Consider the following 24,508-nt stretch of genomic DNA (forward strand, 5'->3'; position numbering starts at 1 on the left):
TTAAATAGCGGTGGCTCATTTATTACAGTTACGCACAGTCGTGCCTTAGATCCTGAAATCCATACATGATCACAGATGAACATGTGTTCTGGCAGGGGGCAGGCGAGGCTGGTGGTCAGGAGGGGCCTGTGCCTGGCCCCGCGGGGGTACAGATGCACACCCCAGGGCAGGAGCGGCCGGGAATTCCACTCGTCTGGAAGGAGAGCGGGCATGGCCGGCGGGCTGGGGACAGGTGCCCGAAGACGGCAGGCCTCGGTGGGGTCTGGAGCCCTGGCAGGCCCCCACCCAGCAAGGGAGCTAGGGAGCGGCCTCTGGGCAACAGCGAGAAGCAGCCACGGCCAGGCCCAGGGGACAGAGGGCGCAGAGGCCGCAGGGGCCGTGGTGCCCCGCTGGAGAGGCAGGGAGGAGACGAGCTCTTGCCATGCAGGTGTCTCGTTAGCCAGGGCGCTCGGCAGACGCGTCCTGGACAAGGACAAGGTCAAGGCGTGCGTCCGGGAGGGGCTGGGCAGGGGCTGGGGTTCGGGCGGGGAGGTGCCGGGGGACGAACACGACCGCCCACCGCCACAGCTCGGGACAGCTCTGCCCCTACCTCGGCTCAAGGCCGCCTCCCCGAGCCAGGGAAGGCGGGGCAGGAGCCACGCGCCCGCCGCCGGACGCCGGCCCGCAGGGGCCACGAGGGCCACGGGGCGGCCGGCGGAGCCTAGTCGCGCTCGTGCTCGTTGCTGGCGCCCTCGGGCCGCCGCAGCTTCTCCACCTGCTCGGTGATCTGCCCGTCGCCGCCCCGGCGGTCCTCCCTCTGCACCCCCAGGCAGTCCTCCTCGTCCGCGTGGCCCACGTCGTCCTGCTCGTCCTCCTCGCCCTGCACCTCCATCCTCACCTGGCCCTTCACGTCCACCCGCTCGCCGTCCTCCTGCGGGCCCAGCAGGCGGTAGGCGGCCGTGGAGCCCTCGGGGCTGTGGCTCTCCTTCCCTGGGGAGGGCGACGTGGACTCGTTGCTGACGGGCGAGATGTCGCTGCTGCTGTGGTGGTTCACGGCCGCGGGGCTGGACGGGGCCGGCGACTGGACCGGGATCTGCCAGGACGGGATCTTCGGGGCCGACGGGGAGGGCGGGAACTGTCTCCTGGCGGAGGGCGGACCAGGGGAGCAGAGATTGGTGACGGCGTCCAGGGCCTGTGGGCTCAGGGATGGTGGGTGGCCACACCACGGCCACCTGACAGGCGCCCTGCGCAGAGCCCTCCCCGTCCTCCTCGCTGGCTGGGGTTCCTTCAGGAACCAGAGGGGCCCGTGCCGGCCACAGGCAGCCCCGCTATATCCAGGCAGCCTCCTGGCCACCCTGCCCCAGGTGAGGCCCCCTGTGTTGGAAGCCGCGGGACAGCAGGGCCAAGGGAGGGAGCACACAGGAGCCCCCAGAGGCTGGGGTGGGAAGCTGGGACTCATGGCCTCGGCTCTAACTTGCCTATGGCCTGAGCAAAACATGGCAGTGGGGACCCCGGCCACTGGCCGGGGCGTCAGAGACGTCAGAATCAGAAAGGTGACGTCAGTGTAGTTTGCTAGAAAACCTCGGGGCCCAGCACTGACCACAGGGAGGGGCCAGCCCTCCCTCCCACGGCCGTGTTCCCTTCCTGGGCCCTGGGCCAGCCCAGAGCAAAGCCAACTCCAGGAGTGCCCTGGGAGGTCAGGTGTGCTTGGCCAGGGCCCAGTGATGAGGCTGTACGACAGGGAGGCCCGGCCCGCCTGAGCTCAGACCTGAGGGCCTCAGAACCAGCCTCCTCCCTCAGACCTGCTCCGCGGGCGCGCGCTGAGGCCTTCCCGCCTCAGTGCCATGAACGTGCTCGGTGTGACCGATGGCTGCTCTGTCCCCAGCCGCCAGGCTAGAGATGGCGAGGGCTTCCCTAGACGACACCCTCGACCCCCAGCTCAGCCACACCTCACACGAGAACAAGTTCTTCACCCAGGGAGGCTGGGAAATGGGGTCACCTGGCTGTGGCCACAAGACCCCCCACTCCAATCCATTCCTGATGCCCTCACACAGCTCCCAAGGGTCCCAGGCCCAACAGGGACACGGGGGCGCCCTGAGGACTGCCTTCCCGGGGGGTGGGGGTGCACTCTGGGGACTCTGCACTCAGCTCTCAAACCGTGACGTCCCGGTCACCCCGCGTGCAGGGCTGCACCGGTCACAACGTGCTGTCACTGCGGGGCAGCTGTGGGACACCAAGGACACGGGGGGGAGACAGCGTCTTCACACGCAGTGGGCACAAGACCCGGCCCCGCCCCGGGGACCCTCTCTGTGGCACGGCTGTCCCCAGAGGCGTCGGGGCTCAGGAAGGAGGGGCCTCCGCGAGGGGCCCCCGCTGCAGAAGCGGCCTCACTGGGAGTCCTGCGTCCAAGGCCTCCCTCGGGCAGACGCGCCCGCCCAGCCCTGCCAGGCCAAGCCCAGCCCGAGCCAGCCTTCTCGCCTACCGATTTAAAAGCAGCCCTTTCAAGGAGTTGATTTCCGACTTGAGCTCGTTGATGTTCTGCGACTCCAGGATCCAGTTGGTGGACGTGGTGGCCTGAAAGGCAAGCGCAGGGAGACGCGGGTCAGCACGGCGCCCAGGCGGCCCCGGCAGGAGCAGCGCCGGCTCGCTGCTGAGATGACGCCCTCGGGGCAAACGTCGGTCTCAGTGGTGCCCATCACGCCTGCATCTAGGTGACATTATGGGTGTGTCAATAAGACATCAAAGGTGCCCCGCGGGAGGGGAGGGGCCCAGACTTTGGGATCTGCTCCAGATCCACACACGTGGCTCCCTGTCCATCCACCTCCATGTTTGAAACATGCGGCACGCACCCATTGCCGAGTCAGCTCGGCCTCCCTCCTCAGCGCCTCGGCCCCCAGAAGCCACTGCACCAAGGGGCTACCTCGAGGGTGGGGCGGGGAGCGGCAGCCTCCTTGACCTTGGCACCTGGCACTACCTCGGAGCCTCAGGGTGGCCGAGGCATCCGAGCAGCTGCCCATCCCATCCCTGAAGCCGGGATGCGCGCAGCCACGCATCTTCCAGCTCCGGCTCCCCCATCTGCCCCCGCAAGGGCCACTGCCCGCAGAGCTGCCTGTAGGCTCCGCCCCCGTCACCCAGCTCCTCCTCTGGGCTGACTGGACGCTCAGCAGGGCGGTCGTGCAGGGGGCTTCAGTGGCCGCCGCAGAGGCCGGGCGGCCATCTCTCTCCGACGGCGCCAGCCTCCCCCTCACGCCTCTCCCCTCCCACCCTGCCGCTGGATCCCAAGTGGGCCGCAGAGCACAACACCTGACTTGCGGGGGACAGAGGGAGGCTCCGGTGACTGCTGGCGGGGCCACTGCGGCTGGCAAGTGCACGGCTGGCCGCCAGGGCTCTCGCTCCCCTGGCGCCGCCGCCCCAGGGTCTGCGGCACACCTGATGTGGGGAGCTGCCCCGGCGAGCAGCCGGCCGGGTGCGCCTTTGCACGGAGAAGCCCCTTGCAGGCCCACACAGAAGCCGGGCAGCCGCCGCCCGCACACACGTCCCCTCGGGGTCCCCTCTCCAGACCACCAGACAGCAAGGACCCCGGAGCCGCTGCTCTGGCTTCTCTGGGACAGGGAAGCCGCAGCCCATTAACAAGGGAGCAGTTTCCACTCACCGGCCTGCCGAGGACTCGGATTTCCAAACGCATATGGTGCCAGATGCCGGGATTTAGAAATAAAATCTGACATCTGGGGCTTTTTAGCCAGGCTCTTTAAAAAACAGTTGTAGAAAACTCGCAGCCTTCAGTTTTATGTAGGTTTTTTAATTACTTAAAGCTCTTCTTTTTAAATTTTTTACAGTGCTCCAGTAGAAGTTTGGAAGCCAGATATAAAAACTCACATTACAGCTGAGAAAACACAGCTCTGGCTCCCTGGATTTATGGAGTAACCGAAGTCCTCGCACACATGGGTTTCGACGCCAGGCCAGGGAGCCCCGCTTCAGCACACAGAGGGCTGGGGGAGGGGCAGGAGTCCCCCAGAGCAGAGACCGCGCTCGGCCGCCCTCGGCCACAGGCACAGCACCAGCCCCGCCCCTTCCTACTCCAACATGTGGTCTTAATCTGAAGGCTCGAGGCCTGGAAACGGTTTTCCAATTTCCGGAATGGCTTTTGGCCACAGGCGGGCTGCAGATACAGAAGATAACAGAGGCCTGTGGGCTGCTTTACGGCCTGCGCCCCGCTGGGCGCACCCGGTGGCTGCGGGCCTGCCTCTGTGGAGGGGGGGGGGGGGGCGGGCGGACATCAGGAGGAGACGCCTGGGACCTTCTCCCGAGAGCGCCCCAGCTGCCCCTGGAAGAGCTGCGTGGGGAGGTCCTCTGGAGCGTGGCGTGTGTGGGAGCAGCACCTGCTGGCCACAGAGCCAAGGGAGAAGTGTCCAGGGGAGGGGGAGGCCCTGGGGCATAATGGAGCCATGGACCACTCTCTCCCAGGCCTAGCCCAAGGCAGTGCCGGGGCGGCCCCTGCCACACACCCACAGACCCCAGCACCAGCAACCCTGGGAGCAAGCTGCAGCCAGGTGCCGTGACAAGTTACCAAGCACGGTGAAGCAGGTGCCGCATGGCTCCGTTTTACAGATGAAAACGGCTCAGGAGGCCGAGTCCACCCGTGCTCACAACCCCAGTGGTCCACGCCCAGACTCTCACACTGCCACGACCGCTTCGGGTCTGGGCGGTGAGGCACAGAAGCCGCCCAGGTGGGCCTGGGGCTCGAACTCCTGGAGGCGCTCAACTGCAACACTGGGTTCGGAGAACCTGCCCACAGCAAGGCAGCGAGGCCCAGGGCAAGTCGGAGCACACTTCTCCCCTTGGCCCTCGGCAGGGCTGTGACCTGCAACCAAACTTGGAGGTGGAAGCCACCCCACGTCCACACCGACGGCTGTGGGCATGTGGCTGCCACAAGAGGTCCACGGGCAGGAGGAGACAGAGACAGGCAGGGCGGCCTCAGCGGTCAGCGCGCCACCTGCAGGGGGTGGACAAGCGGACAAGCGGAGGGCAGGGGGCTGGCCGTGGCCGAGCGGGGGGAGGAGCGGTGCAGGCGGCAGGTGGCAGGCGGCAGGGGGACGGGGTCAGGGCCAAGTACCTTGGCGGCGGCCAGTTCGTGCGCGAGCTCCTGGACCTTCTGCTGCTGCTGGATCAGCAGCTCCTGGACGGAGGCGAGTGTCGTCTGCAGCTGGGTCACTGGGAGGAGAGCAGGCGTGCCTGTCACACGGGGCCCTGCAGAGCCCTCCCCGCGCGCCACACACCTCTGAGCTGCCCAGCTTCCTGCCACGTGCGATTCATCTGCAGACGCCCCCACGGCGCGGTGCAGACAATTTATCTGCGCCCTGGGTAATCCACCTGCACTGTCTCTAACCTCCAGTATTTCTACTTTATCTTTCTATTGTGGAGTTGTCCGTGGTCAACAGTATATCCGTCCAGAACCTCTCCCCTCTAATTATATCTGCTCATGATTTGCTCGGCTCCCCCAGCCCCTGGAACAGGGGCATCACTCACGGCAGAGGCCGCACCGTGTCCTTGCGGACCGCGGAGAGCCTCTGACCCTAGACGGAGCGGCGGCCACGGCAAACCCCGCCTCCTCGCTGAGCCCACCCCAGGGCTGCCGCTGAGCTCCCCGTCGCCACGGGAGCCTGCCAGGGGCAAATGCCAGGGATTTCTGAGGGCTTCGCAAAGGTGCCCCAGAGAGACCCAGACTTCTGCCTGGGACGGGCGGCTTCTCTTGCTCGCCTGGGGTTCTCAGATCCAGAGCCTCCGCCTAGTAAACAGGTTTATAAGGGAGAAAAGCCACCTCCGGCGCGACAGGTCCCAGCTAATCTGGGCCATCACGGGGCACTGGGTAATGAAGGCGAGCCCGCTGGAGTCGCTAACAGAGGAGGTGCCCGGGGTCCCGGGAGCCACAGTAATTACAGACTCTCTTGACCCTGTGCTGGATTCTTCGAGGGAAGGGGGAAAGTCGCCGAAAACCCCCCTGAAAACCTCATAGAAGCAGAAATTAAAAATGAACTTTACAGCCCTTAGAAAGGCTGTCATTTTATTCCCCTTATTAATATTCTGAGGTTGGGAGCCTTTCCGTAAAAACATAATTAATTGAGGCCGCGCCGACAGTAAACAAGCAATTTCAAATTAAACCGAAATGACGGCGGCTTCATTTGCAAATGTGAACAGATTCTCAGAGCAGATAAATGAAGTCACCACATAAAGTGGAGACGGAGGGAGAGGGGCCGTGCGGAGGAGCTCTGAGGGGTGACTTGATGGAGTCATTAATCTTTACCTGTCTGGGCCACGCTGCCACTCAGCTCCGAGAGACTCGCCTCCATCCTGCCCAGCTGCTTCCGGTCCTCCCGGCCGCCCAGGATGAGGGGGAGCAGGTACTGCTGCGAGAGGCGGCCCGGTGAGTCCTCGCCCCTCCCGCCCGCTCGCCGTCCGCCCGGCTTCGGAGCCCTCAGCCAGCGCGCGGCGCGCAGGATAACGTCAGGAGCTCCGTCCGCAAAGGGCCACGGAGCAGGGGACGTCGCCTCTGCCCAGGGACACCAGACCTGCCTGGCTCCGGCTTGCGTTTGCTTTACGCCGGCTCTAACACTTTGGTAACAGAAACAGCGTCAATCCTGCTCTAGAGGCGTACGGTGAACATGTGGCAGGAGCACCAGAAGCCGGCACTGCCGCCGGCCCCCAGGGAGGAAGCTGCAGCCTGTCAGGGCATCTTCGACACTTTGAACACTGTGAGTGACTCACTCACTCAGGGGGAAAAAATGAATGAAATTAAGTAAACCAAATTCCTTGAGAACCGAGCGCTCCATCAGCCAGAGACACCGGCCCGGGGCTCTTCCGCCGGGCGATGGCTTCAGGCGGGGAGTCCAGGGCGGCTGGGAGACGTCGCCCAAGTCTTTCCGAAGTCTCCAAACAACCTCCTCCCAGGCAGTCAAAAGCAGCCCAGTTCCTCCAGCGCTGAAATTCAGGCCACAGGGGAGAGGGCTGCGCAGGCCCCAAAGAAACTGGAACTGGGGAGAAGCGAGCCGAGACTGCAGGGCCACCCCCGCCCCGGCCCTGCCTGTCCCGGGACATTTAGGAAGCAGTCAGGCTGCCCTGCTGGGAGGTAAGGTGTGAAGGGTGGAGCCTAGAGACCACGCCGGGTTCACCTGCAACAGGTGGCGCCAGGTGAGCACAGGGCAGCCGGGCTGGTGCTCATGGGAGGTGTGGGGGGGAGGCTGTTACCCATCAGGTGCACAGAGCACTTCCCACTGAGCCCGGCGTGAGTTCCCACCCAGAACTCATCTGACACCAGCCTGAGCCGCGCGCCTCAGGCAGAAAATCTCCCCAACATGATCTTCACCACATTCTCATCCGTGGAGCCAGAAATGACAAGGGAGGCGCCGGATACTGCCCCAGCCTCACCCTTTATGTATTTACAGAACAAGACAACAGCTTCTTACTGCCCCCACCCTTTTTTTAAAATTTAAAGAAACTCTTAGCCCGTGTTTTAGAAACGTTCTCACCGGCGCCGCAGCTCACTAGGCTAATCCTCTGCCTTGCGGCGCCGGCACACCAGGTTCTAGTCCCGGTCGGGGCACCGGATTCTGTCCCGGTTGCCCCTCTTCCAGGCCAGCTCTCTGCTGTGGCCCGGGAGTGCAGTGGAGGATGGCCCAAGTGCAGTGCTTGGGCCCTGCACCCCATGGGAGACCAGGAGAAGCACCTGGCTCCTGCCATCGGATCAGCGCGGTGCACCAGCCACAGTGCGCCGGCCACGGTGGCCATTGGAGGGTGAACCAACGGCAAAGGAAGACCTTTCTCTCTTTCTCTCTCTCACTGTGCACTCTGCCTGTCAAAAAAAAAAAAAAAAAAAAAAAAAAAACTATCTCGTACTCTCGGACCGTATTTCAGTGTCTCTTTCCTAAAGCGGGCAGGGTGCAGGCTGGGTGCAAACAGCCCGCTCAGGGCCCACACCTAGGGAAGCGCCGCCCCCGACTCCGCGGCAGCAGCACGCTGACCACGTGCGGCACCCGTGGGGCGTTCCACGTCACGTCCTGCCCTTCCCGGGGCTTTGCAGAGGCCGAGCACGCACAAGGCAGGGAGGCATCGATGCAGAGGGAAAAGTCCCGGGCCCCGGGACATTTTGCTTCTGGATTTCTGACTGGAAATTTCCAACTCCAAGAATAGATGAAAAAGTTACATTGTGCTATAATTCTGTCATTAACTTTTGTATTAGGTCAAAAATTAAGAATCCCAGAGGGCACTGTGTAAACCTGTTCCCCGTGCTCCAAGTCACAGCGGCCGTCTGTGTGCTCACTCAGGCCCAAATAAGGGGTGAAGGAGTCGGAGCCGGCGGCCTCGGACGGCAGAGGGACTCTCCAGGTCAGAGGACGGCCAGACGGCCCTGCCCTCCAGGAAAGACCTGTTTCTGCAGGTCACCGTCGGACCTTGTACCCCGGCCTCGGGGAAGGGCACCCTCACTTGGGGCCTGCAGTTCTGTGCTACGCACTGAAGCCTGGGGTGCTGAGGGCTGACTCACAAAGGCTGGGGAACCTAGTGTACAAAGACACAACACGACCTACAGCAGACGGAGGGAGGTCTCATCAACCAATCACCGGGGCTCCTCCAACACGGCTCCAAACACGCATCGGCAGACACAGTGCTTCCCCTGGGCCCGGGGCAGCAGAGGAGCTGGGCTCCGTGTGTGCCCCGGACCCTCTGCTGGCCACGTGCGGGGCATCATTCTAAGGACCTGCCGTGGGCTCCTGATGGACATGCCTTGTGATCACCTGGGAGGAGAGGGTCTGCAACCGCCAGGCTCCCCTACTGGAAGGGAGGGGGCCGAGAGCTGGGGCCTGACGGCTGCCCCCCAAGTGCACAGACATCAGCAGTCCCCACCTCCACCACAGCCTGCCGTCCACCGCGGAGCTCCAGAGCGAGCGTCAGGTCCGCGCCTCCGCACAGGTGAACCAAGGACTGGGAGGAGCACGGCACCTGCCGCCGCCAGGAGGACGACTTACCTTGTAGAGCTGGTGAAAGCCAAACGCGATTCCCGCCATGATGATGGCCAAGGCACCGTAATCTCGCCATCGGGAGCCCACGGGGCCTAGGGTGGGAAAACGCAGTTAGGAGAGGCACATGGCGACCGTCCCCCAGGGGACAGGCAAGCACGTGCCCCAGCAGGACACTCCCCCCACCAAGGGATGGGCAGGAGGGACACAGAGCTGCAGGAAGACAGCACGCAGCCGTCAGGGACATCCGTTCAGCTCTGTCCTCGCCTCACTCCAGGCCTTTGAACAGGTGCTCCGCTGGACACAAGCGCCAGCCAGCACCTGGCGCCGGCTGTGTGCTGCTGGGTGCAGGTGTCCAGCAGTGTGTGAGGCCCCCGGGCATGGGGAGGGAACCCTTACCCCTGCAGCATGGTGTCTACACCCAAGGAACAAAAGGCCTACCAAGGATGCCATGAGCACGTTCAGGTGTGCGCACGGGCACAGGCCCCGTTCAGACGGGGACAAACACGTTCAGGTGTGCACACGGGCACGGGCCCTGTACAGACGGGGACAAACACGTTCAGGTGTGCGCACGGGCACAGGCCCCGTACAGACGGGGACAAACACGTTCAGGTGTGCACACGGGCACGGGCCCCGTACAGATGGGGACAAACACGTTCAGGTGTGTGCACGGCATGGGCCCCGTTCAGACGGGGAGAAACACGAGCCACACAGACCAGGAGCAGGGGCGGTGGGAGACCAGATCTCCCTGCCCTGCTCACCTGGAGCCAGGGGAAGGTGACACAGCCTACAGGGAGCTGAGCAAGGCAACTTGGGAGAGTGAGAAAGCCACCAGAAGGAGACACGAGAGAGGTGGGTGACAGGAGAGCAGTGGGGTCAGCAGGGCCTTGGCGGAGGTGGGGGTCAAGCTGCAGTCCCAGAGCAGGGGAGGAGCGAGTCCCAGAGAGCGGGCGGCCAGTGTGGGCCTTGCTAGAGAGCCACAGGACAGGGCGCCCAGGAGGATGCAGGGGCCTCACACGCTGTGCAGGGCTACAGGGAGGCGTGGAGCCATGGATATCATCTCACAAGCAGTGGGGACTCGCTGGAGGAGCTGAACCAAGGAGGGCCACAGACACTAATTCAGGTGAGCAACCTCAGGTGGCCCCGGGGCAAGCCAGAAGTGGGAGAGGCGGAGCTTCCTGCAAGGGCCCACCAAGCACAAAGTGGGGCTGGGGTGGGAGGGGAGTTAGGGGCTATCTCAGAACAGCGTCTGCTGCTGCATGGAGGACCTGAAGCGGGGCGCTCCCTTACTGTGCCCGACTCATCGATCAGAGCTGATCACAGGCGTGTACCTATGGGAGAAAACACGGTGCGCACTGGGACCAGTACGATCTGTGGCTTCAGGCATCTGCTGGGGGCCTTGCGAGGTGTCCCCTGAGGATAAGGGGAGGCCGCTGTCCACAGGCGCTGCCAGTCCTGGATGGAATTCCAGCCACACAGGGGACAGGAGAGCTTCCTACTTCACACTCTCTGCCACGTTTAGTTCACAAAATGCTTCAGTGTCCATAATCCAATCCCATCTGGGGGGGGGGGGGGGCATTCTCTCCACTGTGTCCCCATGGAGCTGCAACCTCCAAGCCAGCCCTCGAGGGATCTGCTGTTGGGAGGAGCATGGGCCACCATTCCCAGAATGTGTGGGACACAGAGGCTGGCCATGGAGGGAGACCACAGTGCCAACGGGAGGTTGCCGCGGCTGTGAGCAGACGCTGGGCTCTGGGGCGAATCCGGCAGATGGGCGAAGGAGCGGCAGCCAGCCGGCAGCTTTCAGGAGATTCACAACGTGGCTGGGCAAAGCTTACGGACACCTGCCCGGTCCTGCCTACACCTTGCACCTGTGCCTGTGAGCTCTCAGAGGGATCTGTCACCTCGTGGGGTCTCAGGACCCCAGGACAGGGCAGGAGTTGCTCTGCAGCCTCAGTGGCAAGACCTGGACACACAGGAGGAGGCCTCGCCCAGCCCAGGGGCTCCACCACGGATCTGTTATCAACACAGGCCTCTCCCTCAGCCCAATGCCCATGTCTGGTGCATGTTGTTTTTTTAAGATTTTTTTATTTAGTTAGTTATTTGAAAGGCAGAGATACAGAGAAAGAAAGAGGGAAAGAGAACCCACTGGTTCACCCCCAAAATGGTCACAATTGGGGGGCCGGGCCAGGCTCAAGTCAGGAGAATGGAACACCATCTGGGTCTCCCACATGGGTGGTGGGGACCCAAGCACTTGGGCCATATTCTGCTGCTTCCCCAGGCACATTGCACATTAGCAGGAAGCTAGATTGGAAGTGGAGCAGCCACATGGGATGCCAGTGTTGCAGGCAGTGGTCTAACCCACTGTGCCACAACGCCGGCCCCTGGTGTACACTTCTGAACAGGTGATACACACACAGTTAAAACAGTGAGTCCCCTCAACAAGGATTCCTCCAGCCCCGAGAGCCGCGTGTCTCCCAGGGAGCCGTGTGCATGCGTAAGGGAAGCCGGGTGTGCCTCACTTCTCTGCTCCGTTCCCTCTTCCACCTCTGACCCACAGCTGGACACGCAGCTCGCTCCCAGCACCCTGGTCCACGGCAGTGCACGGGTCACCTCCCATCCGGTACAAGGATGTCTGTGGGGGGTCAGAGGTGCGTGGGCCCTGCTGAGAGGCCCACCAGTCTGTCCCCAGCACCCCTCCACCACGCCCGCAGTGCGCAGAGGCGCCAGCTCTCAGCCGAGCCGCCGTCCGGAGACGGTGCTGCACTGTAGTTCCTATCTGGCCGGGTCTCCCTCTGAGCGAGGCCTGGGCGCCTTTTCATCCACACCCCCTCGGGGTACTGTGTGTTCTCCACTTTGCCACTTGCTTTCTTTTCCCTGGCACTTCAGAGAGACGCTTCATATGGCAGGGATACTGCAGCTTTGGTCTGGGATACAAATCACAAACAGCTCCTCCAGCAGATCCTGCTTTGAGGCGTGCAGCCGTCCTGTGTTCATACGAGTGCACCACTCCCCTCTCGTGGGTTCTGAGGTCTGTACGGCGGTGAGCAGACATCCCCCCGCCCTTCCCGGGCTGTGCAGTGACAGGTGGCATCCCCATTTCGGGGAGCGAGCTGCCCCCACACAGCGCCTCTCGGGGGCCCTGAGACCACTGAGGAAGATGCTCTTGCACCCTGATCCTCGAGACCTGGGGCCCCTCAGTCCTGGGCAGGCCTCTGTCTCCCCTCTGAGTCAGATGCGCAGGTTCACTCGCCAGGAGGAAAAGGAGAAGGAACGAAGTCCTCCTGGGAGGTGGTCATGCTGGGGGGCTGGGATCCACAGAGGGCGCCTTCAAAACCAGGCATGCCACACGACATGCTCTCACTGTTGCTTCTCGAATACACACTAGACACGGTGCAAGCAAGCAGCTGTAGTGGCCTAGAGACCTGACCACAAGCCCAGGTCTGCTGGACTCTCTGAAGCTTCAGGGCGCAATGTCTGCCTGGGGTCCTCGGAGCTGCCGGGGCTCGGCGGGGGCTGGCAGTTTGGGGTCCAGGAACCACGGCCCTCCTGCAGGTGCCCCCCTCTCCAGGGCGCTGCCCTCAAGACCGAGAAACACCTGTGGTTCCTGCCAGCTCACCCTTCACCCCTCACGGCTCCTCCATTCCTGCCAGGCTCCCGTTAAGAACATTTTATTGCCCCTGGTTTTCATTATTAATGAAAAGGGACCAGAATGATCTTTCCTAAAGTTCAGAGAGTCTATAAAGACAAGAAGCTGAAATGCCATTTTACTCGTTGAGGAGCTGTGCGGTGCGAGCCTGTCTTGTGGCAAAATGAAAAAGGAAGAGAACGCAGATGGAGAAACTCCCGTCCCTGCGAGGCTGGCAGAGGCAGGGCCAGGGCTACTGTGAGGCGCCTGGCACGATCCAGGCCCGCTCAGCCCGGACCACCCTGCATTCAGACCCTGCCCGTCAAGCCCAGCACAGGACCCACAGGGGACGGAAGGCAGGGCCTCAGGAACAGCAGCCGCTCCCCGCCCCCCGCCCCCCTAATTACAAACACGCGAGCAGAGCGCCAGGCCAGTCTCTGCTGCTCCAGCTGAGGGGAAGAAATGGAAGGAGTGAGCTTTTAAAAGCTGCAGAGCCAAGAGTCTGCGAGTGCAGTCTGCGAGTGGGTGCTGCCCTGCCCTGCCCTGCGGAGGAGGCAGGCGCGGGGCGAGCAGGCGTGGCCCAGGGTCGAGCCCCGCCCAAGGCCACCCCACCAGCCACGTGGCTCCAGGGTCATTTTCTCTGCCTGTCCAGCAAGGACCACCAGGTCGGCAGTGGCAGCTCTCACACTGGATCTCCTCCAGGAGCCCCCCACACTGCCCCGCCGGCCGCCAGTGTGCTCTGCAACCCCACATCCCTGGTGTCTGCAGCACGAGGTGACCCCGGCGATGACCACCCCACAGCACCCGGCATTTCTGCAGCCAACCCCTCCCTGGCCACGGCTAAGTTCAGAGGACACACTGTGGTCAGGAGGGGGCACAGAGCTCTCTGGAACTCCCCAGCTTCCTGCACCTTGCAAGGACTCCAGGAACCACCAGATGCTGACGGTCCAAAGCCCAGGCCGCAGGGGAATCCAGGGTGGACAGAGGCTGTGTCAGCAGCAGGAGGGCTGCATCCCACAGCCCCTCGACTCTTCACTGGACACCAACCAAAGCAACACGGCCAATCTCTAACTATGTCTGTTCGACCGAGAGCTGTTCACCCAGCAGGTGACCACCGACCCCACCGAGCATGGGAGCCCGGTGCACATCACAGCCCCGCGGGCTTGAGACCACCCAGTCAGGGACTCGTGGCCGTGGGAATCCCACGCTGCAGTGACGGCCCCTCTGCAGAACAGGGCGGACGGGCCGCAGGGGATCACCCTGCTGGGACAACGTGCACTCCAGTGACGTGCTGGCTGACAAGAGGGACATGATAATCATGTCCCTGGGGACACTGGCAGCCCAGGCACAGCGCGAGACACTGCAGAAACGGGGCAAGCAGTTGTGGCCGCCTCCACCTTTGTTGAGGTTGGAGCCAGGACTCCACACGGCGGCGTATCCAGCCACTCAAATCCGTCCGTCAGCTTTGCTCAGAAGCCACCCTGGAAACTCAATGACAGACAGGCCCACTCACAGGGAGGCCCTGGAATAATCCCAGTCCACCAAATCAGTGCTTGCAACAGCCTGCAGTTGCTGGGACAAAGGCACAGAGAGACTGGTGACCAGCTGAAGGGACACAGCTGAGGGACTGGCCACGATGTGGATGGCTGGCAGCGGTCAGAGAGACAAACAACCCAGACGGCAGCATCTAGGAACAGAAGCACCTGGGTAGGCTGTCCAGCAAAGGCACCACGGCAGTCTGGGCAGCCATGTCCATCTGTCCATGTGTACCGTGTAAAAGACAATCTCTCCACTCCCTGTGGCTGCAATGCTGTCAGCTGTGTCGCCTGTAGGCAGGCAGGCACTGAGAGGCCTACCTATAGTCCCCGTGCACAGACTAAGACAATGGGCTCTCATCAAGCTGTGAGGAAGAGTCCAGAAGTAGACCCATGCTTATATGGTCAACTGCTTTTTGCCAAAGAGGCCAAAGAACTCTATGGGGAAAGGGTAATCTTTGCAGCAATGGCACTGCAACAACTGGGTATCTACGGGGGAAATAAAATCAATCTTGAACCTCACCTTCACTGTACCAGAAATTCACTCAAAACGGATCAAACACCCAAATAAAAACCACAAACTATAAATTTCCATAATAAAACACAGAGTCAAATTTTTGGGGTAGGTAAAACAATCTTAAAATACAAAAATCACGAACCACAAAAAGAAAAAATTGATCGAATGGACGTTACCATAATTTATAATTTTTGCTTTTCCAAAAGCACTGTCAAGAACATGAAAAGGCAAGCTGAAGGCTGGGAGAAAATATCCACCACAAATCTGAGAAAGGACTTCTAGCTAGAATATATAAAGAGTTCTGACAACGCAAAAAGAAAATTCACAAAGATACATGAATGGCCAAGGAGCATATGACAATCAGGCTTCACAGCATTAGTCATTAGGGAAAGGCCAATTAAAATGACAAGACGGTTCCAGTACACGCACAATAGAGTGGCTTATCTTAAAAACCAAGAAGTTAGTGAGGATATGGAGTGACTGAACCCACACACTGCTGGCCAACCATTTCTGCAACACCTAGACGTGACTGAGCCATTCCAGCCTAGGTATTTACCCGAGAGAACTGAAAGCAGATGTGCACACAAAGGCTGCGACGGGACGTTCATAGCAGCTTGACTCAGAACAGCCCCAAACTGGAAACAACCCAAACTCCTGTCAACCCAACAGCAGGTCAAACTGTGATGCAGGCACTCCTCTCCTTGCAATGGGTGAAATCCTCTGATAAACCCACCTCAGCTGAAAGTATCGGCAAGTTGAAACCGCAGTTAACACCCCAACCTCCCCCACACAATAGCCTCGCCTTGTCTGCCTTAAGCGGGCTCAGCCACACTGGCCTACGGCTGGGCAGAGTCTTCTAATACGCAGCCCATTTTATAACAAAGTGTGGAATATCTCCTGCACACACACAGAGGGGCATTGTGTAAGCACAGCAGGATAAGGAAACTAAACACAAAATCCACACGAAGCTGGCAGCACAGCACACCGCACAGCATCCACTGTCTCCCAAGACCGCGGGCTGCCTGGGCGCTGGCCTCGGTGCCACCACACGCCATCACCAGAGATGATGGAACACACCCTCCTAGCCCAGGAAGAACCAAGTTCAAAGTCTGAGGCATGGTTCCTACTGACTGCAGCACTTCTGCAGTACTGTAGTCAAACATCCGTTGAGCCATCGTTAGTCAGGGGCCGTCTGTGGGTTCACACATGGAGCGACAGAGTTAGCCAGCTACAGCAAGCTGGCCAACACCCAGCCTGTTTTTATACAGCCATGAGCTAAGAACGCTCATTACATTTTAAAGGATACAGTGAGGGAAAGGGAGAGAGCAGGAGAAGGTGACAGACATGCAGTTAGCAAAGTCTAAACTATGTCCTACCTAGCCTTCAAAGACAAAGTCTGCAGGCTCCTGGAATACAATTCAGTAATAAAAAACACTGAAACACACCTCCGTGCACAGTGGATGGTGGCTCAGCACTTGGGCCTGCCACCCATGACCTGGATGGAATTCCTGGCTCCTGGCTTCCACCTGACCTAGACCTAGCTTTCTGCGGCCATCTGGGGAGTGAACCAGTGGGTAAGAGGTCTTTCTCTGAGATCTCTCTCTGTTACTCTGCCTTTTAAATACAAAATAACTCTTCTGGCCAGCGCCATGACTCAATAGGCTAATCCTCTGCCTGTGGCGCCGGCACCCTGGGGTTCTAGTCCCGGTCGGGGCGCTGGATTCTGTCCCGGTTGCTCCTCTTCCAGGCCAGCTCTCTGCTGTGGCCCGGGAAGGCAGTGGAGGATGGCCCAAGTCCTTGGGCCCTGCACCCGCATGGGAGACCAGGAGAAGCACCTGCTCCTGCCATCGGATCAGCGCGGTGCGCCGGCCGCAGCGCGCTGGCCGCGGTGGCCATTGGAGGGTGAACCAACGGCAAAGGAAGACCTTTCTCTCTGTCTCTCTCTCACTGTCCACTCTGCCTGTCAAAAAAAAAAAAAAAAAAAAAAAAAAAAAGTTCGGAAAAGCACTCTCTGAACTGTGCATTTGAAGTGGGCAAATTTTACAATCTGTAAGATATGGCCGGCGCCGTGGCTCAATAGGCTAATCCTCCACCTTGCGGCGCTGGCACACCGGGTTCTAGTCCCGGTTGGGGCGCCGGATTCTGTCCCGGTCGCCCCTCTTCCAGGCCAGCTCTCTGCTATGGCCAGGGAGTGCAGTGGAGGATGGCCCAGGTGCTTGGGCCCTGCACCCCATGGGAGACCAGGAAAAGCACCTGGCTCCTGGCTCCTGCCAGGATCAGCGCGGTGCGCCGGCTGCAGCGGCGGCCATTGGAGGGTGAACCAACGGCAAAAGGAAGACCTTTCTCTCTGTCTCTCTCTCTCACTGTCCACTCTGCCTGTCAAAAAAAAAAAAAAAAAAAAAAAAAAACAATATGTAAGATACACTTCAGTAGCTTTGTGTTAAGTGATTTTTTAAGAGGAGGAGTCTACAAACAGACTAATCGTATGTGGCTAAGTGATTTTTCATAGACAAGTAACTCAATGTGGATAGTGTCGACAGGACAACCTTCTGCCAGCATAACTGGACACCCACGTGGAGAAAGGTCAACTTTCACTGTCCCCTCACACCACACAGAGACTCAACCAAACATAAAACCAGCGCGGCACAGCTTCCTTCTAGAAGAAAACATGGGGTACAGGCCTCCCACACAGGTGGCAGGGACCCAAACTTGAGCCATCACTGTGCCTCCCAGGGTGCACAGCAGAGGAAGCTGGAACTGGAAGTGGAGCCCGGACTTGAACCCAGACACTGACAACATCTGCGACATCGGCAACAACTGCCCACCTGGATTTAAAATTTTTGCACCAAAATACATTTACTTTTTATTCCATTTTCCATAAACTTTTTGAAATATCATTGTGTTTGCTAATATAAAAAATATAACATTTATGTTATAAAGAATAATAAAATTAGCAACCTTAAACTGGCCTAATTTAGCGACTGAAGCTGGCCCAGTGTTCCTCCCCAACCTGGAGGTGACCAATCCTGACTCAGAGTTACTCCAACTTGAGATGTCCATGCGACAGGAAAAGCGGGGAGCAGCCCGCCTAGAACAAGGACTGCGTGTCGCAGCCTCCCTCGCCAACACGGAGCTCTGGCAATGGGCACAGATGGAGGTGACGCAGGCAATTTCCAGGAGGTGTTCTCTGAAGGCGGCCTGCCCTCCCCCCTTTCCCTCTCCCCCTCCCACTTGCTGGACAGCAGGTAGGACCACCCACGGGCAGCACAGTCAGACTCCCACCTAACACCGACAAACAGCCCCTGGCTGGCTTGAGCAGCCGGAGGAACGGGTGGCTTCCCTCACTTCCCGGACTACTTGCTTTCACCGAAAGCCCCAGATGGCGTGGCCTCGGCACACAGCAGGCATACCACAAAGCAACCGAGTGGCAGGACACTCGCCCCTCAGAGGCTGATGCAGCTGAACCAGTGGCAAGGACCAAAGAACACCCTCAGAACTGGAGAAGTGCTTCCTTCAGCTACAAATCAGTAAGGTTTGGGGAGCACAAGGTGAGATGTGTGCACTAAACTGGCACAGAGAGACAGCAGTGGGTGGGGAAAGTGGGGGCGAGTCTCCTGCCGGCGTCCACACACGCTTCTGGTGAGCCACCTCCAGGCCACTCCCACGCAGGCCATCCCTGGCCCCAGGCCCTGGCCCGCCCCAGCTCGCAGCACTGTCCTTTCCTGCCCTGGTGCAGCCATGGCTTACTGATCCTGACAGCTCCAGGTCTGCCCCTCTGGAAAACCTGGCCCCACACTAGCATTTGGGGAGCTTCCTTTGTTCCAAATTCTGAAAGCTCTCAGCATGCCCCCAAGCGAGAGGGCACGGGTCCACTTCCATGTGCTTCCCCAAGCCCGGGGCCTTCCTCTCTGTGAACAGCAGCCTCCTGCTGGCAAAGCCTGTCCCCCGGGCCTTCTGCAGCTGCCCAGCGGCCCCGCCTCCTGACTCAGGGCAGCTCTCCCAAGAAAAGGCCTATCAACAAGCAGTTTCAGAACACGTGCTCCGTCCGCGCCTCGGGCCCTGAGATTAAAGACGAGAAAAGGGGCCGGTGCGGTGGCGCAGCAGGTTAAGCCACAGCCTGCAGCGCCAGCATCCCACATGGATGCCAGTTCAAGGCCCAGCTGCTCCACTTCCAATTCAGCTCCCCGCTAATGTGCCTGGGGAAGCAGTGGAGGGTGTCCAAGTGCTTGGATCCCTGCACCCATGTGGGAGATCCAGAAGAAGCTCCTGGCTCCTGGCTTCCGCCTGGTCCAGCCTTGGCTGTTGCAGCCATTTGGAGAGTGAACTACTGGATGGAAGGCCTCCCCCCTCTCCAACTCTGCCTTTCAAATAAATAAAATAAATCTTTAAAAAAAAGTAGCCTCAGGACTCAGTTTAACAGGGAAGACACTGAACACTTAAGCACAGAGTGGGATGGAGTGGAGAAGCCTCCATCCTGTTAGAACAGGCGGCCTGGGGGAGGCGACGGCTGACTCCTAACTCGAAGAACAGCGAAGAGCTGCAGAGAAGAGGGGGAGGGCACCACCAGCTGAGCACAGGGACAACTGCCGAGGCGGCACGCTCCAGGTGTGATCCCACTTCTCCATGCAGCACCTGCCCACATGATACAAACGACTTTATTATCGGTCTAAGAGAAATAAGGTCAAATAGGTAAAACGGTCTCAAAGACAACCAGATGGCACATTTCAGAGTCAGGTGTCACTGTGCTGTCCCACGCTGGAGGGCACCCGACTCCCTCCTGGCCCTCACTCTGACACTGGGCTCCGTGCCCCTGTCTCTCAGGACAAGCCCATCAGAGTTTCACGTGCATAAGCTTTGACCATAGCCTGGATGCTCCCATCCACCCGGTGTGATCACTGAACCAATCGCCCCCAGACACAGCTGAACTAACCCTGCACCCCTCGGGGCCACCATCCTCCCCGAGGGGGCCCACTGGCACCGCTGAGCTTGCTGAGCTGCCCTTCCAACAAGATGGGGGCAGAGGGACAGCCCCCAGGCCTCATCAGCCCTTCCAGCCCAGGGCCTCGCACAGAGCCTGGCACTCAGTAGGCGGTTCCTATAAATGCCTGGCAGGAAGACACCTGGGGCCAAGGACACGTTACTAAACAGAGCTGCAAAGCAACAAAGCTCTCCAGAACACCGGTGGATTCTCACGCCAGGCGACACCAAGCTTCCCTGGGTGCCACCTCCCACTGCTTGCACAAAGACTCCCTGGCTTCTGGAGCCCACACTGATTTTTCTCTTTTCTGCATTCCTGTGGGATTTTTCTGTGTAATTAATTTTGGCATTAAATCACAACGTCTTTTATTATTGTCTTCTTCTAAAGAATTTATCTTACCTTCCCAAAGAACTTGTCAGATTCTTAAAGCTCATCTACTGAATCCCTCACATGACACAGCACTGAGCATACAGTAGGTGCTTAATAAACACTGAGGGACTGAGCTGCCATTCTGGCTGGTCCGCACGTTCTCTTTGCCAACACCGGCATTGACTATCGCCCCAAGGTCAACCACATTCAGCAAAGAACAGAGCTGCCGGGAGAGCACCAGGCTCGCGGAGTGGTCTTGGAAAAACCACTCCATGCCGGGACGTGAGCATCTGCGGCTGGGCCCTGGAACCCCGATGTCTGGGAGAGGGCGCAGGGCTGGAACGTCCTGACAGAGCCCAGCAATAGGAGGCCGAGGCTGCTGGAGATGGAGGTGTAAACGCAGCAGCAGAGACACCCGTGAACGGAGGCTATAAATCCCTCGCAGACGCAGACAATGCCTTGGTGATAAGCATGCAGGTTGCACACCCAGTTCAGAAACTCCCCTGAGTTTGCTTGTAATTAAGGGGGTTAGAAAGGTAAAAAAAATATATAAACCCAATTAATCATTTAAATATTTAAAGTCAGGTTTTTTCCTCACTCCAGGATTAGTATATTTCATAACGCCAGCAGCCGACAGCCCTGGTTTTGACTGGGGTTCATTTTAGAGCGTGTTTAAACTAGTCAGATTGAGTGATGCTTCCAGCAACTAATCGCATGTCAAATAAAAGATATTTTATGTAATAAATTACCGCTACAAGTAATTCAAATGTCATTTATCAGTTTTATTATCAGTCAGGCAAAGTCTTGTTTCTCTATATTAATCAAAATCAAGCTTTTTTTTTTTTTTTTTTTTGAGCAGTTTTGACACCTCTTGGCAAAAGTACAGAAGTGAAAAGTAGCGTCAACCCCAGAGCAGAAAAGCAGCGAAGGTAACAGTGCGAGAAGAACGAAGCTCAGGGGTGACAATCAGAACCCCAGGGACTTCCAATGACCCTAGTCACCACTTTTATGCAGGTGGCAACGCAGGAAAAAGCCCGTCTCGGAGGCCTATTTGATTTTTAGGGCTAGGAGACCGAGGATGCAGCCCTCCCGGAGTGCTCTGGACTTGAGGATGATGTAAATGACTGCCCTGCCCCTTCCACCTCATCCTGATGACTCTCCCCAAGTCTAAGGAAGCAGGCAGACGCACGACGCTTTAGGCCTACACTGTGACCAACCAGGACAATTTGTTCTGAGCGAGAAGTTTCCAAGTAGCCGAGAGACCTGCTTGGTATTAAGCATGGGAGGAAACAGCTGGAACAGAACAGATGTGCATCTTAGGAAATTCTGCACCCCAGCTGCCACTGCCTATCCTCAACAAATCCCATTAAACGGTTGGGCCCAGGGATACAACTGGAGAAAAAGAGTGGTGCCTTGGCCGAGCACACAGGAAAAGAAAACATGTGAGGCACGGTCGGAGCCCAAAGCAAGCAGAGGATTGAGAGACGGCTGGCCAGAGAGAAAGGTGTGTCACACTATCCCGACCCAGGAGCCCCAACCCAAGGTCGGCCACTGCAGCTGCGCTCACGGGTCTCAATGGCCATGGTGCCAGCAGTTCAGGCAGACGGGGCCCTGCAGCGCATGCTCCCTAGCTGCACCCGTTGGCTTTTTCCAGAAAGCCCAGAGAAGGAGATCCCTAAAGGAGATCTGCATACACGAAGCAGATCCCTGGTTACCAGCAGCAATGGGGAAGGGAAGGCTGGCTCTGCCTGCCATCATGGCCATCCGCCTACAAATGGAAATGATGGTGGAGCCAGAGAGAGGAGGCGCTCCAGACCCTGGGTTTAGATCACGTCATTTTACACACACCTTCAAGGGCAGGTGCTGGAGCACAGTGAAAGCCACACAGTTTGTGATGCCAGGGCCAGCATCCCATTTTGGAGTGCCAGTGTTAGTCCCAGCTCCTCTGCTTCCAATCCAGCTCCCTGCTAAGGTACTTGGGAAGGCAGCGGATGATGGCCAACTACTTGAGCTCCTGTCACCCATGTGGGAGACTTTTTAAAAAAAAAAAAAAAAAAAAAAAAAGATTTATTTATTTATTTGAAAAGCAGAGTTACAGAGAGGGAGGGAGAGAGAGAGAAAGAAGTCTCCATCCACTGGTTCACTCCACAAATGGCCCCAACAGCCGGGGCTGGGCCAGGCCAAAGTCAGGAGCCAGGAGCTTCTTCCGGGTCTGATGTGGGAGTCTTTGATGGAGCTCCAGGCTCCTGGCTTTGGCCTGGCCCAGCCCTGGCTGTTGTGAGCACTTGGGAAGCCAACCAGCAGATGGAAGATCTTTCTCTCAGTCTCTCCCTCGCTGTCACTCTGCCTTTCAAATAAATAAATAAATCTTAAAAGAAAAAAAAATTCTGAGATAATTAAAATGAAGAAAACTATAGGAAAGGTATTTTGAAAAACAACATATGTGATGCTGAGTTTCATTAAAGAAATGAAATTGGGGGGCTGGAGTTGTGGCACAAGAGGCTAAGCTATCACCAGCATCTCAGGCACAGGTTCCTGTCCCGACTGCTCCACTTCCCATTCAGCTTCCTGCTGATGAGCCAGGGAAGCAGTGGAAGACGGCCCAAGTGCCTGGGCCTCTGCTACCCACGTGGGAGACTCAGATGGAGGCCCAGGCTCCTGGTTTCCATCTGGCCCAGCCCTGGCTGTTGCGGCCATCTGGGGAGTGAGCCAGCGGAGGGAAACTTTCTCTCACTCTCTTGTTCTCCCTCTCTCACTGTTGTCTCTGCCTTTCAAGTAAGAAAATAAATAAATATTTAATTTTTTTAAAAAAGGAAAAGAAATAAAGCTATTTTCCAAAGCTTTTGAGTTGATTTTAACTAATCTTTTTATACTTTGTCAAAGAGATTTAAAGGGGTTCTGGCTTTATTTTGGAGGTACACATTTATTACCAGCTTGAAGAAACTTTTTTTTAAAACATTTATATGTTTATTTTAAAGTCAGTTACAGAGAGAGAGAGAGAGAGAGAGAGAGAGGGAGGGAGTGCGTGCTTCCATCTGCTGTTTCATTCTTGAGATGGCCACAATAGCTAGGACTGGGCCAGGCTGAAGCCAGGAGCCAGGAGCTTCAGCCAGGTCTCTCACGTGGGTGCAGCACTTGTGCCATCCTCTGCTGCTTTCTCAGGCCATTGGCAGGGAGCTGGATCAGAAGTGGAGCAGCCGGGACAAGAGGAACTGGCGCCCATGTGGGATGCTGGTGTCGCAGTCGGCAGCTTGCCACAACGCCGCCCCCGGAAGAACCTTCACTCCTACAGTAACTTTCACTCACAAACAACAAAACCCCTTGCAGCCGTGATGTCACGTAACGGGTGAGAGCAGCACTCACAAAGGATCTTTACATTTTCATCTGAACTCTAACACACCGCCTCTATGTGAGTGCACACACGGCACAGCCAGGCCGAGGGAGGGAGGGCTGCCCTCAATCTACAGACATTAACTTTACAAAGTGAAATTAGGAGACAAATTATTTCAGTGAGCAAATGAGACCACCACACCCAGGACCCACGGTGAAACTGGTGAGACAGCAGCATTCAAAAGCGCTGGTACGGCTGGCGCCGCAGCTCACTGGGCTAATCCTCCGCCTGTGGCACCAGCACCCCGGGTTCTAGTCCCAGACGGGGTGCCGGATTCTGTCCCGGTTGCTCCTCTTCCAGTCCAGCTCTCTGCTGTGGCCTGGGAAGGCAGTGGAGGATGGCCCAGGTCCTTGGGCCCTGCACCCACATGGGAGACCAGGAGGCAGCACCTGGCTCCTGGCTTCGGATCGGCGCAGCGTGCTGGCTGCAATGCGCTGGCCGTAGCAGCCACTTGGAGGGTGAACCAACAGAAAAAGGAAGACCTTTCTCTCTGTCTCTCTCTCTCTCACTGTCTAACTCTGCCTGTCAAAAAATAAATAAATAAAAAGTGCTGGTACAAGAAAAATGGAAACAGAACCAATAAACAGTCCTACAGTTTCTTGTATACAACCCAAAACACTTGAAACGACAAATAAACTTATTTTTCTCCGTCCCTTTTCTTAATCCTGCGTCACATACTTCAAAGTTCATCCAGAAAAGGCTTTGGGTATGTCACATCCTTTTGGAAAAAGCCAAGAACCTTCCATGACTCCCAATGTGTCCAGCCTGCGGAGTCGGGGAGAGGTAAACCGGAGCCCTCTGGCCAGGGTGCTGACCGCGGTCACGGCCGAAGCAGGGGCCGCGGCGGCGACTTACTGTATGGCTGCGCAGCGAGCGGAGGGGGCTGCACCGGAACCACATGTGTGGCTGGCCCCAAGGACGAAGGCTCTTCGGCAGCAGTGCCGGACTGCTGGAAAGCCAAATTGATCTCTTCATCCGTCAGCCCTGGGGAGAAGAACAGGTAGTCGCAGGTGAGCATCTCTGGCCAGTGTGCACGGCGGCACGCAACGCTTCTTGGAGGAAGGACCCTTCCTGCCACACGGCGCCTGGCATCTAGCAAGCCG

General features: G+C 58.3%; 1 protein-coding gene across 8 annotated transcripts in view; it reads right to left on the reverse strand.

Annotated features, from left to right (window-relative positions):
- Positions 1 to 24,508, reverse strand: part of PEX14 (peroxisomal biogenesis factor 14) — a 153,538-nt gene continuing 129,030 nt past the window's right edge. For 5 of the 8 annotated variants that reach the window (XM_008265932.4, XM_089301485.1, XM_089301483.1 and 2 more), the window contains 6 exons: positions 24,261 to 24,389; positions 8,997 to 9,082; positions 6,281 to 6,383; positions 5,093 to 5,190; positions 2,462 to 2,553; positions 1 to 1,121 (listed from right to left, as the gene is read on the reverse strand). In XM_008265932.4, coding sequence (XP_008264154.3) covers positions 701 to 1,121; positions 2,462 to 2,553; positions 5,093 to 5,190; positions 6,281 to 6,383; positions 8,997 to 9,082; positions 24,261 to 24,389 — 929 coding nt within the window. In that variant the 3' untranslated portion in view covers positions 1 to 700. The remainder of the gene's footprint in view (positions 1,122 to 2,461; positions 2,554 to 5,092; positions 5,191 to 6,280; positions 6,384 to 8,996; positions 9,083 to 24,260; positions 24,390 to 24,508) is intronic. The other 3 variants (XM_051856878.2, XM_070079319.2, XM_070079318.2) reach the window with 3 other exon arrangements.

Source organism: Oryctolagus cuniculus, chromosome 7 (genome assembly GCF_051225735.1).
Source record: "Oryctolagus cuniculus isolate XC-2025 breed Fujian yellow rabbit chromosome 7, ASM5122573v1, whole genome shotgun sequence".
Classification (NCBI taxonomy): domain Eukaryota; kingdom Metazoa; phylum Chordata; class Mammalia; order Lagomorpha; family Leporidae; genus Oryctolagus; species Oryctolagus cuniculus.